Here is a 16,211-nt window from a genome sequence, read left to right as displayed (position 1 = left end):
TTACACAACTCAGGTGTTTTTTCTCCTTGGCAGTTAGGAAACCTAATTAATACCACTTTACAAATTACGTTCCAATAGCCCCAATATGATACAGGTCAGACTTCATTAAAACAAACACCAACATAGCTCATTTTTATGTAACTTATTCTAAAACAATTACAGTCCAACATAAAAGAGTTTGGGCAATATGTAAAAATCAGCCTGATCAACACTGCAATTCCACCTCTACAAAAACATTAATTAGCTAGGTGCGGTGGCACATGCCTGTAGTCCCAGCTACACTAAGGCAGGAGAATTGCTTGAGTTCGAGACTGCAGTGATAATTGTACTCCAGCCTGGGACACAGAGCCAGATCCAGTCTCAAAAACAAAAACAAAAAACCACCAAAAACTAAAAACCAGACAGGCTTTGGACCTTTACAAAAAATGTGTACATTTTTTTCAGAAATTCAGCAAATAGGCTAACATCTTAAAAAGCTAAGTTATGGGCCAGGTGCGGTGGCTCAGACCTGTAATCCCAGCACTTTGGGAAGCCTAGGCGAGTGGATTACGAGGTCAAGAGATCGAGACCATCCTGGCCAACATAGTGAAACACTGTCTCTATTAAAAAATACAAAAAAAATTAGCTGGGCGTGGTGTGCGCCTGTAGTCCCAGCTACTCGGGAGGCTCAGGCAGAAGAATTGCTTGAACCCAGGAGGCGGAGACTGCAGTGAACTGAGATTGTGTCACTGAACTCCAGCCTGGTGCCTAGTGACAGAACAAGACTCTGTCTCAAAAAAAAGAAAAAAAGCTAAGTTATGGCCCTCAGACACTTTAATAAATGCCTAAAATTTTCTTGCTTCGTGTTAAACAGAAACTAGCATTACAGTTGAAGTATCAAGGGTGAGTTAGAAAGATATTAAATAAACTTTCTTGGTACCTTCCTTTCCCAAGTAACCTCCAACCTTTAACAAATTAGTTAACATCAAGTTCTCCTCTTACAATATCTAATGTTCACCTATTCATTCTCTGACCACTAAGCATTGTCTTATATTTTACCTAACCCATCTACATCTTCTTCCATTCTGTCTTCCAAACATTTTGAAACTTTTACCAATAAGAATGTATCCCCAAACTCTGTCCATCACTAAAAAAGTAATATTATTAGCTCTTGGCTGATTAGAGCCACTAATTTAAACACCAGAAAAAGGAAAGAACCTGAGCAGTCATGATAGCCACCTACCTGCCTTTCTCAAAGTTTTGTTTTATAGTTAGTACGTGGTGAGCAAGTGTCAGCAGTCTGTCAGTTTATAAGAAACTAAGACCTTAATGAAGTAAGCTCATGCTAATGTCTTACCTTATTTGGCATCTTTCCTTTGAGATCCATCGCAAGCTTCAGCATATGGTTATTGGTTTTGCCAGGAAATAAAATTTTTCCAGTATAGAGTTCATATAAGGTGCAACCTACAGACCACATATCTATACCATAGTCATAGCTTTTACCTATAACTGAAAACAAAACAAAGTTTCAATATACGAAGATAAAGAAAATTGACTACTATTAAGTTTTATTTCCGCTAATGAGGGGCTACCTTAGCTTGGACTATAACCACAATCTTAATGCCTTAGTCTGACAATTAGTTTTGTGTTCGTTCCCGCTAATTCTTAATAGAGACTCAAACTTAAAAACCTTAAGAAGTGGAGGTTTGGGGAGGAACTTAAAGGGCAAAAGAAAATATGTATTTCTTCTCTTTTCTCATTTTGCCTTTGGTGGAGGTGCTAGTCAGCCTCAACCAAGGCAACAGGAAAAAACAAAGGTCCCATACAATCCATAAATGTGATAATCAGACCTTGAATAATCAAGAGCAGTCTTCTAAAGTCGAGGATTTTCCACAACTGTTTTGCTACTCTTGCCCGACATGATCAAGACTCCTGTCACAACTACCTTCATTCCACCTGAGGAGGATGAACTTGCTATGGTTCCCTTCCTCATGAATGAACTCGTGCAGCTGCTGAAGTGTGATGGAAAACAGTGCTTAGATATTAAGTAAGCGGTTTCCACCACATATGATGGCCCAGGTCAAAGAACATGAAGAAACTTACTGATTTCAGGAGCACGATAAAATCTACTGACAAGATAAGGTGTTATGTCATTATCCGCAACATGTGAGGCCGACCCAAAATCGCAAAGCTTTAAAATAGTTTTTGATTCATTAACCTGCAAAACATTTTTTCAAAGGAATTTAATTCAAGCCAGGAATAATTAATACAAATAAATGAAAATTACTGCTTTATTTTGAGAACAAAGACATTCATTTAAAAATTCATTTTCTATTTATTTTTAGTTCAATTTCCTAACTATGAAAAGTTAAGATATAACAAATATTCATTACAATGAGCGAAAACTGTTTTCAGTGAGGAAACATGAGACACCATCCATAAAGTATATTTAATTTTAACAACTGCACTTTTAAAAGGGTGGGGTACTGAGAGAAAAATCTCATTGTATGAAGCAAAGCATCTTCTAAAAAGACCCTAAATACCTGAATAAAAGTCAAGTTTTATTACTAAGGAATCAGACTTAACTTTCAGTTGCAAGAGAATTACGATGGCAATGGAAGCAGAAGGGTGATTCAGATTAAACTTGAACAAAAACAAAACATTTTTCATCCGAAGCTTGCTATATCATCCTAAACTTAGCAATCGCTTCCTGTCTAAAAAATATTAAATCCCTTAAATACAAAGGTATTAGTCAAGAAAATGTTAAATATATCTGGCAAAACTGATAAACATGAACTCTATATTAGTCATTTGTTTCTTTTTTCCTTTGTAAATACTTCAACATACACAGTAATAGTGACATCTGCTGAGAAAGGCTGGAGTTGCTCCCATGACTGCTGCCACTCATGAGTCAGAAGCATGTTCAGGATTAACAAGTGAAGATAATTCATATTCCAGAGTCCCTTCCCCCCTTCAAAAGAGACACACACAAATACCGAGTTGGAACTTGAACTTGGCCTACTGCTCCCACCCCAAAGCAACATAACATTTTAAATAGCCTTAGGCAGTCTCTAAGGGGAGACTGGACTACTATAAATGATATCCAGAATTAAGCTATTAATAGTAACAGAAATGATTATATTTAACTTCCACACTGATTATCATTCTCTTCATTTTGGAAATCAGAAACGTAATTATCTTAAAATAGAAAAGTTCTTTAAAACTTTTTTTTTTTTTTTGAGCTGGAGTCACACTCTGTCACCCAGGCTGGAGTGCAATGGCACGATCTTGGTTCACTGCAACCTCCATCTCCCAGGTTCAAATGATTCTCCTGCCTCAGCCTCCTGAGTAGCTGGGATTACAGGCATATGCCACTGTGCCCAGCTAATTTTTGTATTTTTAGTAGAGACGGGGTTTCACCATCTTGGCCAGGCTGGCCTCAAACTCCTGACCTCGTGATCCACCCGCCTCCACCTCCCAAAGTGCTGGGATTACAGGTGTGAGCCACTGTGCCCAGCGTAAAACTTAATTCAGCTACTTAAGCAGTTTCAATACTCAGAAAACCTCAGAACCATTTTAAAATTAGAATCTATCAGTGGAACTCCTGGGCTGGCTATACTGCCTTAAATAAGAGCAGGGTATCCATCTCATATGCACTTCAGTTTGCTACACAACTTCTGCTCCTGTCATGAGGAATGTGGTACTTAAGCCACACTGATGCCGGGAATCACGAGCTAAAGGCTTTGGAGTTTCATTAACAAAAATCAGCTCCATGTAACTGAGGTCTATTTTTTCCTTCCCCAGGAAGAGGAGAAAACACATCTGAAATGTATGTAAAAACCTACACTAGTTTAGCAGTATGCTTTAAAACCAAGAGCTGCTTCTATGACACTGGCAAATGTGTTATTCTTTAACCTCCACAATGGTTACAAAGGTGCTAACTGTAAATGACCTTTTAAATTGAACGTGTTTTACATATTCTTTGACGTGAACCATGTATCTCACAATTAGAAAACAAAAAATTGAGGTAAAAGTAAACCATGAAATGGCCACACAAATTCACAATTCATTTTTAATGTACCTACCATTTCAATGTAATTACTCAACTCCAAGTTACATTAGATATACAATAATAATTCAGACCAAACATAAAAATGGAATGTACCTTATTACTAATGTGGTTGTCTGGAAGGAACTATTTTAATATATTAACAAAAAATAAAAAGAGAAATATGAATTAAAGGGCTTAGTTATTGATAAGAAGTCCTTAAACTAAAAAGTCCTTTAATTCAATCACCATTGTTTTTTTTTTTTTTTTTTTTTTTTTTTTTTTTTTTTTTTGAGACGGAGTTTTGCTCTTGTTACCCAGGCTGGAGTGCAATGGCGTGATCTCGGCTCACCGCAACCTCCGCCTCCTGGGTTCAAGCAATTCTCCTGCCTCAGCCTCCTGAGTAGCTGGGATTACAGGCACGTGCCACCATGCCCAGCTAATTTTTTTGTATCTTTAGTAGAGACGGGGTTTCACCATGTTGACCAGGATGGTCTCGATCTCTTGACATCGTGATCCACCTGCCTCAGCCTCCCAAAGTGCTGGGATTACAGGCTTGAGCCACTGCGCCCGGCCACTATTGTTTTAAGAATATATTTTGGCCAAGCACGGGAGCTCACATCTATAATCCCAGCACTTTGGGAGGGTACAGGAAGACTGCCTGAGCCCAGGAGTTTGAGACCAGACAGGACAATATAGCAAGACCTCATCTCTAGAAAAATTTAAAAATTAAATGTCACAGTGGCATGTTCCTGTAGGTAGTTCCAGCTACTGGGGAGGCTGAGGCAGGAGAACTGCTTGGGCCTAGGAGTTCAAGGCTACCGTGAGCCACACGGCACCATTGCACTCTAGCCTAGGTGACAGAAGAAGACCTTGACTCAAAAAAAAAAAAAAAAGAAAAAAGTATTTACTTTGTTATAGCTCAAACAGTTTCCAATAAAGGACACCTTACATGCTTAGCTTTTAGTCTTAAGGATCTCTCCTTGGTATCAACTGTAGGAGTGTTGATAAAGGAAACCCATTAAAAAAAAAAATGAAATGCAGGCTGTTACCAGCAGATAAGCTAGAATTCTTCAAGTTGTGAACATGCCCCAAACTGAAGGGCACAGAACAGGGTGAAGAAATGGGTCCAGGGAAGAGTGTGTGTGTGCATTAATCACATCACTATGATAATATGTATGTTTTTCAAAATTTCAAAAACACATACAACATAGTGAAATCTGCATGTTAACCACCAGAAGTTATTAGTTGAAGAGGATTAAAACTTTAAAAGGTGAAAACACATGGACACAGAGGGGAACAATACACACTGGGGTTCATCAGAGGCTTGAGGGTGAGAGAAGAGAGAGGATCTGGAAAAATAACTGATGGGTACTAGGCTTAATACCTGATGATGAAAATAATCTATACAACAAACCCTCCATGACAAAAGTTTACGTATGTAACAAGCCTGCACATGTACCCATGAACTTGAGTTAAAAAAAAAAAAAAAAAAAAAAAAAGAATAAAAAAACTTCAAAAGCGATGTCTTTCAATACAATACCTAACCACAACTGAGCTTTACTATGTTTGGGGCCCCAGGAGCCACAGCTTCTAAAGCAATAAAGAACAAAGAAGGAAAGAGTTACTACTAGGCACATTTTAGGCTCAACTCTGTACATCAGCTTAAGAGCAGGTAATTCTCTTAAATTTTCCTAACTCCATTAGGAGTTAGGGAGCTATAAAATTAGCAAACAAAAAAGTACAAACACCCCTTATTTCAAAACAGCAACCTGTGCAGCTTTTTAAGGTAACAGAAGAAACCCACTATAACTACATTAAAGCATTCCAGGTTTTATGCATATTTTAAATCCATCAATCAAAAGAGGGGGAAAAAAGGGGACAATGGCACATTTTCTTTTTCTTCATACTTGTCAATAAAATTTCACTGTCCAATTTCCAACAAAGGTAAAAATTATTAGTCATTTGAAATAGGTTATTAATATACTGACCTATGTTTCTAAGATGTCATTTCTCATAGTAATAATCAGATTGCTAGTAAGAAGTGATATAAAGTACAAGATGTGCAGGGCAGCCTGGCTGTTTGACTTACCAGGATATTGTCTGGCTTGATATCTGCATGTAGAATATTGCATCTTTTAAGGAGTTTCAATGCCAGGAACAACTGCTGACTATAGGATCTTACAGCTTTAATATGAAGACCAACGTCTTTACCATATTTTTTTAACACTTCTCGTAAGTTCATACTTTTAGGAGAAAAAACAAAAACGAAAAAACAAAACCGGAGTTAAAATGCAAAATGGAAATAAAAAAAGCAAAAATATTTGCAAGCATAAAGTAAAATCAAGTGCAAAACACAAACAAAAATATTTAAGAACCCACCCCCACAACTGACAAATTATTTTATACTGGAATGAGAGCATATCAAATTGTATGTATATAACACAATTTGCCAATAAATTCAATTTTCTAAATAAGTGGGAAGAAAGATACGCAAGGTAAAACTCCCATTTAGATTTTAGAATAGACTCACATTTGAAAACACAACAAAGCCATGTTGTTAAAGATAAAAATCCCTTCCTTGAAGTATTTAATTTTAAAAAACTCTCTCTGTTGACCTATGGGCTACATGAGAGTACTGCCTGGTATACGGTATAGTCAACTAACGTTTGTAGATTCATGAGTCAAGAGACTGTGAGCACAGTGGCTCACACCTGAAACCCCAACACTCTGGGAGGCCAAGGTGGGCAGATAAATTGAGGTTAGGCATTTGAGATCAGTCTGGCCAAGACGATAAAACCCTGTCTCTACAAAAACTACAAACATTAGCCAGGTGTAGTGGTGTACACCTGCAATCCCAGCTACTTGGGTGGCTGAGGCACGAGAATCACTTGAACCCAGGAAGCAGGGGTTGCAGTGAGCCAAGATTGTGCCACTGTACTCCAGGCTGAGCAAGAGAGTAAGACCCTGTCACAAAAAAAAGACCATCTGTTAACCAAAGGTTAAAGAACAAAAATCAGAGCTGTGGGGAAAAAACAAATCAAAGACCCAAAAATCTGTCACAGCATTTATCCAAAATGAGGTGGTAAAGATGAAGTTAAATTTTCAGTTTAATGCATAGGTTTTGAAATTGTACCTGAGAGGCTCGAATACGAGACAAAGATGCTGTTTGTGATAGAAATGCCTGAAGAGTCGCAGACAATGAAATTTGTCATCGGGATCAGCATCATTAAGTTTTTTCAAGAACTCTAGCTCTTTTAAACCAGTCTTTTGCCTAAAATGAAATATAAAATTGAATAAATACAGAATTGAGGAGATATATACTTGCTAGCCCCAGTGTGATGATCAGGTGATGTGTGGGAGGAGTCTGTATATTTTTAAGTACTAATAAATCTCCTGAGAAATAATGTCTCTATGTATCATTCACATACTTTATATTTAGTCAATTATCATTATCAAAAATTTCCAAAATAATCAATGCACAAAACAGAAACACTGAGGAACAAATCCACCTTTATTTTGATTTTTAAAAAATTTTGGGCCGGGCGCGGTGGCTCAAGCTTGTAATCCCAGCACTTTGGGAGGCCGAGGCGGGTGGATCACGAGGTCGAGAGATCGAGACCATCCTGGTCAACATGGCGAAACCCCGTCTCTACTAAAAATACAAAAAATTAGCTGGGCATGGTGGCACGTGCCTGTAATCCCAGCTACTCAGGAGGCTGAGGCAGGAGAATTGCCTGAACCCGGGAGGGGGAGGTTGCGGTGAGCCAAGATCGTGCCATTGCACTCCAGCCTGGGTAACAAGAGCGAAACTCCGTCTCAAAAAAAAAAAAAAAAAAAAAAAAAAAAAAAAAAAAAAAAATTTTTGATTTTGCATGAAGGAAAATCAATCTTGTACATTCTATTCCAAAACAGGCTGGGTGCTGGGTGCAGTGGCTCATGCCTGTTAATTCCAGCACTTTGGGAGGCTGAGGAGGGTGGATCACTTGAGGTCAGGAGTTCAAGACCAGCCTGGCCAACATGGTGAAACCTCATCTCTACTAAAAATACAAAAGTTGCCGGGCGCGGTGGCTCAAGCCTGTAATCCCAGCACTTTGGGAGGCCGAGGTGGGTGGATCACGAGGTCGAGAGATCGAGACCATCCTGGTCAACATGGTGAAACCCCGTCTCTACTAAAAATACAAAAAAATTAGCTGGGCATGGTGGCACGTGCCTGTAATCCCAGCTACTCAGGAGGCTGAGGCAGGAGAATTGCCTGAACCCAGGAGGCGGCGGAGGTTGCGGTGAGCCGAGATCGCGCCATTGCACTCCAGCCTGGGTAACAACAGCGAAACTCCGTCTCAAAAAAAAAAAAAAAATACAAAAGTTAGCCAGGCATGGTGGCAGGCACCTGTAATCCCAGCTACTCAGGAGGCTGAAGCAGGAGAATAGCTTGAACCCAGGAGGCAGAGGTTGCAGTGAGCCAAGATCATACCACTGCACTCCAGGTTGGGTGACAGAGCAAAACAGCGTCAAAAAAAAATTGTAGTAATGGATGCCTTATCAAATTTTAACACTTGGTTATCTGAGGAAATTCTGGTTATAATTTGTCAAAAGCTGTATTTTATAGTGAGCAGCTAATAAATATGGAAGTTGGGGCTTCCCATCAAAACAAGGCGCTGTCTAAGCCTAAGGCAATCTAAACTTAACACTTATTTCACTTCAAAAACATTAAGTTGATTTTAATACCAGCTCAGTGTGTGGTATTAAAAGAGTAAGGTAATTATTTCATTGGAGGAAAACAGCAATAAATAGTAATTTAAAAAAAGACAGATTCTAGCCAGGTACAGTCATGAGCATCTGTAATCCCAGTCACTCAGGAGGCTAAGGCAGGAGAATCACTTGAACCCGGGAAACGGAAGTTGCAACGAGCCCAGATCAGCCCACTGCACTTCAGCCTGGGTGACAGAGCAAGACTCCATCTCTAGAAAAATAAAATAAAATAAATAAAAAGACAGATTCTTGTCACTCTGAGAAATTTTCACTTTTTTGCAGATCACCATAGTGACAGCTAATCGATATGATTTTTTCATTTCTCAACTCGTCTTAAGATAAAGCAAAGGATGGTAGAAGACAGGCAATAGAAGGAAGGAGTTTAAGTTGTTATCAGTGCACATACTAGGTACTAAAATGCACTGAAATGAATTAAAAATAATCAGCCTATTGTTCTAGTACATACATATAACATATGGCGATAATTTCAAAATCCAGTCAAAAACTGTTTCTGTTACTTTATAATTGCAATACTTGTTTTACACATTGTATCACGTATCACACTTTAAAAAAATAGTTTATGAGCCACCAGGTATGGTGGCTCATAACCTGTAATCCCAGCACTTTGGGAGGCCGAGAGTTTGAGACCAGCCTGACCAATACAGTGAAACCCCACCTCCACTAAAAGTACAAAAATTAGCCGGCCATGGTGGCATGCGCTTATGGCCCCAGCTACTCTGGAGGCTGAAGCAGGAGTCACAAACCCAGGAGGCCTGGGCGACAGAGTGAGACTCCATCTCAAAAAAAAAAAAAAAAAAAAAAAAAAAAAAAGTTTATCTCTAAATATCTGTATTGTTGAAGGTTTCATCACACATCTTCAGAACTTACATGAGCTCATTGTTTCTGATGATCTTTACAGCCACTTCTTGGTTGGCTCTTGCATTATCTCTGGCTCGTACAACATTACTGAATACACCTTGCCCAGTGTAGCCATACACATTGTAACGTTTATCTAGGACTTCACCTATGTTCACACCTAAAAAAGCAAATTAAAAAATTAGAATTCAGACTATAATAAACAGAATCAGAAAGTAGGAACTACAGTGCAGTCACATAAAAATTGTGTTAAATCTCTACTATCTGGTTTCCTAGACACAACGGAGAATCAAAGTCATGTCTCCGCTGACTCACTCTATCAGAGTGTGGTTGGAAGCTGCAGGCCCACTGCCGGTCACTAGAAGAGTTCCTGTTGTCCTAACAACTGCCTACAGTTTTAACATTGAGCAGGGAAGAAACGTGCTCACTGGAGTTTTCCCAGTTGTAGTCCTGCATGACAAATGCTGCATGACTGGCATCCAAAGTTCCCTGTTTGTCGTTTTTCTTGGTTTCAGATCAAGATGAGTAAGTGACATATCCCTTCCTTTTGGAGGATTATCTCATGGCTGAAAATAACTGAACAGATTTAGGTTGTACTTCAAGACTTTACCTCACCTCAATTCGTGATGCTTCTGGGCTGCTTATAGAATACACGACTTCATGCAGCTGTTGGGTGTGCCACACTTTTTAAGCAATGGCACTGTGATGTGAGTTTTCAGAGTTCTCCAATAATGTGTGATTGCATCAAGCAGCATGCTTTTGCAAGGTGTTACAATGAACTCTAAAGTTAATATAAAATGTGAACTTACGATAATAGCCTTCTGCATCAGTCCAGTTATCTCTGAGGTTGGGATTCTCTTTGAAATCTTTTCCAATACCAGCGGCCCGAAGACGAGCACTCTGAAATTAAAGAGGCAACATGAACAGTTTACCCACTTGTCAGACATTTAAAGCCCCTCCTTTAAAACACAAAGGTAGGCCAGGAGCAGTGGCTCACACCTGTAATCCCAGCACTTTTGGAGGTGGAGGTGGGTGGATCATGAGGTCAGGAGTTTGAGACCAGCCTGGCCAAAATAATGAAACCTCATAAAATACAAAAATTAGCTGGGCGTGGTGACGGACACCTATAATCTTAGCTACTCAGGCGGCTGAGGCAGGAGAACTGCTTGAACCTGGGAGGCAGAGGCTTGCAAAGGGTAACCCCAGATAAAACTTAATAAAAGCATTTTATTCCAAATTAAGTAAACTCTTACTATCACTTTGGTAATTCCAACCTAGCTGAGACACAAAACCTAAGTCTCTTGATTCAAAATGACACTCAAGAAAAAACAAAACAAAAAAACTGCCTGGCTGGGTAACACGATAACACCTCTTCTCTACTTAAAAGGAAAAGAAAAGCCAGGTGTAGTGGCTCGTGTCTGTAGTCCCAGCTACTTGGTAGGCTGAAGCAGGAAGATCGACTACACCCGGAGTTCAAGTCTGCACGCAGTGAGCCATGATCTCGCTACTGCACTCCACACTTTAGTCTGGGACAGAGAGAGACCCTATCTCAAAACAAAAGAGAAAAAAGGGAAAATAATTCTAAACCAGATACAATTTTCTATAGCTGTTATATCATTTGTGTTTTTCCCATGTGGCTGCACTAGTTGAAACTATGTGGATAACTGAAAAATAAGAATATGTGGTACTTCTGAAGATTCTTTATTGGACCTTACTCTCCGTGATCCCCAGAAGATCCTTCAATATCAACCAAGCAAATGACCACTGACACCGTAATTGGCTCAATACTCATTTCATCCTCTCCTAATTCATCCATATGTTGGTGTTCCTGTTTCTGTGATTATTTTCTATTTTCCTTTATGTTTATTTTCCCTACTTCTTTTATGAAGGCCTCATATTTCTCATGTCCTTTGAAATTTATATTGAAAATGTCCCTACATTTGACTGTGTTTATAGTTTAAGACTTTTCCAACATAAGGCATAGATAAAAACTCATGAAATAAAATGGATAAATCAGCAAAAATTCTTAATCTACTCCTTTTAACATTTCCAATTCTTCAATAGGTTCTATTAAACTCCAAATCTTTCAGTTCTCAATAACCTTTTAATACAATACAGAGGCACCAAAGCAGAGTCTATTCTAATAAAGACCTAAAAAATATTGGTATCTCCTTATCTCACCTAACTACCACATGTATGTGTATGTATTTAAATATACAATACTGTACAAACAACTACATATTTAAGTCATTTGGTGTTTGACTTTTATAAAGCTCTCAAACAGTTCTCCCATATTTGTCTTAAAATTTTGATATTAATTTCAGAAGATACAAAACTAGTAGAGTTTTCAGATACCTTTCACCTACACTGTCCAAAATATTTATTACATTTGCTTTATCCTTCTTTCTCTATGTGTATATACACACACCCATATATATATTTTTCCTGTTTAACAGGAAAAATTATTTAAAATTAAGTAATTTAAAATTACTTACATCAAAATATGCAGCAAACATATCATCAGATTCTGTAAACATATCAGGTGCCAACAACTTCTTTTGAGATGAACCTTAAAGGAAATTAGCATTAATGTTTGAAAAGTAAAGAGACAATTTAAAACACAAAATAAGGAATGGAAACTCACTCACAGTAATTCAAACTTTTTTGCCCTCTTGCACAACAGTTTCCCAATAGCATTCGATTTAGAATCACTTTATTAACATTTAAGATACATAAAGATATTCACTTTTAGTAACAGAATGCATTTCAAAAAATTGAAAGACTGGGTGGGCGTGGTGGCTCACACCTGTAATCCCAGCACTTTGGGAGGCTGAGGCGGGGTGGAATACCTGAGGTCAGGAGTTTGAGACCAGCCTGGCCAACAAGGCAAAACCCTCTCTCTACTAAGAATACAAAAATTAGTCAGGCATGGTGGCAGGTGCCTGTAATCCCAGCTACTTGGGAGGCTAAGACAGGAGACTTGCTGGAACCCAAAGCAGAGGCTGCAGTGAGCCAAGATCACACCACTCCACTCCATCCTGGGTGACAGAGAGAGACTCCAGCTCAAAAAAAAAAAAAAAAAGTTGAAGGACCTAATGTTAACTTTTACTATTCTTAGTTTAAATGAATAAGCTAAGAGCTAACGATGACTTTATGTTAAAATAAAAGTTCATCTTTAAAAAATGTTATTTGCACCTTAAAAATCTCAAAAGGTTAATATTTCCGCTATAGATATAGATCTCTAGGTATCTTTCCCTTAAAAAGTTCAATCCCATAAAAAACTAAAAAAGACAAAAGGAGTTTCTAGAAAAAAAAATCCAGTAGCTTTACCCATATGAACGAATGCTCATTATCACTTACATTAAGGAAATGCAAATTAAAACTATAATGAGGTATCAATTTCTGATCTCTGATACTAGCTAAAAATCCAAAAGTACAATAACATTCTGTTAACAAGACTCTGGATAAACAAGCACTCAGAAAGATGGCAAAATGGTATAACCCTTATAAAAGAGAGAAATTTGGCAATACATAGCAAAATCATATATTCACTCTCTTTTCTGACCCAGCAATCGTACTTCTAAGGAACTATCCTAAAATGCAGAGGCCAAGAATTAAAGAATGACTTAATGCACAATGCCATTATAATCAGTACCCAATGAACAGCCAAAAACTGGACACAATTCAAATATCATCAGAAGTCTGACTGAATAAACTATGGCACAGCCTATAAAAAGGAGTGAGGAAAAGCATATTGATCTAAGTATGCATAGTTTGGTTTTGTGTGTGTAGACAGGATACAACATATACACACATACATGCGTACATGAAAGACAAATGCATTAAGGAAAAAAGATGATTCCTAAAAATCAAAAGCAAATGAACATAAACCTAAACCTATCAAATTTGTGACATACCACACGGAGAATTATTTCAAATGATCTTAGAGAATTGTGCCTATACACCTTAAAATGTATCCTAACAACAAAAAGAACCACTGAAATTTTAAGCCACATTTAGTACATTTAGTAACAATAATCATACTGATGTCTTATGTGTACAAAAGTTTCAAAATAATCTACCGGTAATCATGTTATTAAGAGCTAAATTTTTCACTGTAATAGAAGAGGTAAAAATATAAAATCTTAAATTAATAAACCCCTGTAATCTCAATGTTGAATTAGTAATATCTGTGTAAACTCCTCCTTTCCAGAAGAGTACCTGCTTCCCAGCTTTGTCCAGTGAAAAGGACCAGAAATAATAGACACTAGTAAGTGTCCTGTGCTGTCTAAATGGCATTTCCTATTAAATGAAACCAGGGATCCTTGGAGAAATAGCTGATTCTGCTATGCACAGGACATGAACAAGATAAATCTACGGCATCTTGCTAGAACAGGAATCGGCAAACTGTATACAGACTGTGGGCCAAAACTAGTTGGCTGCTTCTATCTGTATGGCCTATTTTTATATTTAAGTGTTCATGGGAAAAAAAAATAGAATACTTTGTGGCAAGTGAAAATTTGATGAAATTCAAATTTCAGTGTCTAAGTTTTTTTTTTTTGGAACTTAGCCATGTTCATTCATACTGTCTGTAGCAGGTTCTGCTCTCCAACCTACATGGAACTATAGAGGGAAAAGGCCAATAAAATTACTAAAGGCTCAACTATTTACTACCTAATCTCTTAGACAAAAAGTTTGCTGCCTCCTGTTCTACAAAGTAAGAAAGCTATATTCAATACCAAAGGACTGCGCCAAAAGGACATGATGAATCAACTAAAGGGGCTCCTTTCTCCAGCACAGTTAGACCAATCTGAGCTTCAGAAAGAAAAATAACAGCACTGGATAGAAACACATCAAGTATATGTGACACGAAATAATGAACACCTAACAAAACAGTCAAATTCTCATTAGTTATCTCTGGAGGTTGCTAGGGCACCAATTCTATTCTAGTTTAAAAATTGGTAAATAAAGGAAATAAAAAACCTGTTTACCCTGCCTTTCCTGTACAAACTATCTTTTGGGGTAACCAAAAAGCGGAAACCTCTTCTTTAATGTTTTTAAACATTAATGTTTTTATCTGATAGAGATACAAACAAGTATTTACAGGTGAAATAAAATCATAATTGGATTTGCTTTAAAACAGTAAGCAAAACAAAAGGTAATGAATTATGTGGGAATTCAGTATACTATTCAGGATATGTGAATAAAAACACATTTATAGCGAATATCCATAAAAGCATATTTAATATATTACTGCAATATTTAGCAGAAGCAACATGTTTATCCCTTTTTCTTTTCTCCAATCCCATCCCAAATAAGGTCTCTTATTATAAAGTTATAGAGCTATAATTTCAGAGAACAGTGTCGCCAGGACAAAAATATATCTCACTCACCATTATTCTGTTCAACTGTCATTAGATTATGCTTGGCTTTCACTGAGGCTTCAAATGTATCAACATTTTCCCGTTCATACTCTTTAACATCAGCAGCTACTCGCTCCAGAATGTCATCTGGAGAAGGTGATCGTGTTCTTGTACTGCTCTGGGGGCTGCTTGGTTCAGATGGCACAGACATATTGCTATCTTCAGCAAGATATTTATATTTCTGCAATAACAATACAGAAAAGAATGCTTTCATAAAGTCTGATGCTATCCAAATACACTAATTTGCTAAGAGTTGCTACAACGAAAAGTTAAGAGAAAGTATCGAATAATGTAAAAAAAAAAAAAAAAAAAGGTATTTATACTTTGGTTCAGTCAGATCCATAATCCCATAAGTTAACTTCTAAATTCACAAAAATCTACAAAAAGTTTTTCTTTTTTTCTTTAAGACGGCGTGTTTCACCATGTTGGTCAGGCTGGTCTTGAACTCCCGACCTCAAGTGATCCGCCCACCTCGGCCTCCCAGAGTGCTGGGATTACAGGCGTGAGCCACCACACCCGGCCAAAAGTTTTTCTTTGTTTGGTGTTTATTCATCGGGTGGCAACATTTGACCTGATCAGATGAGATGCCATTTATTGTCTTCTTTTCTCCCCAGTGTAACCATTAAAGTATGCCTCATTGCAGACATGTCAATGTGTCTGATGATGGAGTCTGAGGCAGACCCCACTGATGGCACAAAATTATCTAATAGATGTACCACATCACCTTTCTAAAACTCAAAAATGTCTGAGTTCCGAAGCACATCTGGCCCCCAAGGATTAGAGGTAAGGGACTGTGGACGTAGGCAAGAACAAAAAAAGATTCATCCACATCTTCAGGGATATCAGTTTGTTTGTTTATTTATTTTGAGACAGAGTTTTGCTCTTGTTGCCCAGGCTAGAGTGCAACGGTGTGATCTTGGCTCACCACAAACTCCACCTCTCCGGTTCAAGTGATTCTCTTGCCTCACTCTACTGAGTAGCTGGGATTATAGGCATGTGTCACCATGCCCGGCTAATTTTGTATTTCTAGTAGAGAAAAGGTTTCTCCATGTCGGTCAGACTGGTCTTGAATTCCCGGCCTCAGGTAATCCACCCACCTCAGCCTCCCAAAGTGCTGGGATTACAGGTGTGAG

General features: G+C 38.0%; 1 protein-coding gene across 18 annotated transcripts in view; it reads right to left on the bottom strand.

The window, feature by feature from the left end:
* Positions 1-16,211, bottom strand: part of PRP4K (pre-mRNA processing factor kinase PRP4K) — a 44,479-nt gene that overhangs the window by 6,731 nt on the left and 21,537 nt on the right. For all 18 annotated transcript variants that reach the window (XR_012517406.1, XR_744768.3, XR_012517407.1 and 15 more), the window contains exons 6-13: positions 15,049-15,259; positions 12,151-12,224; positions 10,465-10,555; positions 9,668-9,815; positions 7,164-7,301; positions 6,120-6,273; positions 2,083-2,197; positions 1,337-1,488 (exon numbers count right to left, since the gene is read on the bottom strand). Coding sequence is in view for 1 of the 18 variants with exons in the window: in XM_003927386.4 (XP_003927435.3) it covers positions 1,337-1,488; positions 2,083-2,197; positions 6,120-6,273; positions 7,164-7,301; positions 9,668-9,815; positions 10,465-10,555; positions 12,151-12,224; positions 15,049-15,259 (1,083 nt within the window). In the remaining 17 variants the exon portion in view is untranslated. The remainder of the gene's footprint in view (positions 1-1,336; positions 1,489-2,082; positions 2,198-6,119; positions 6,274-7,163; positions 7,302-9,667; positions 9,816-10,464; positions 10,556-12,150; positions 12,225-15,048; positions 15,260-16,211) is intronic.

The sequence above is a fragment of the Saimiri boliviensis genome, chromosome 4 (genome assembly GCF_048565385.1).
Source record: "Saimiri boliviensis isolate mSaiBol1 chromosome 4, mSaiBol1.pri, whole genome shotgun sequence".
Lineage (NCBI taxonomy): Eukaryota > Metazoa > Chordata > Mammalia > Primates > Cebidae > Saimiri > Saimiri boliviensis.
This window is presented reverse-complemented; position numbering and strand designations above follow the sequence as displayed.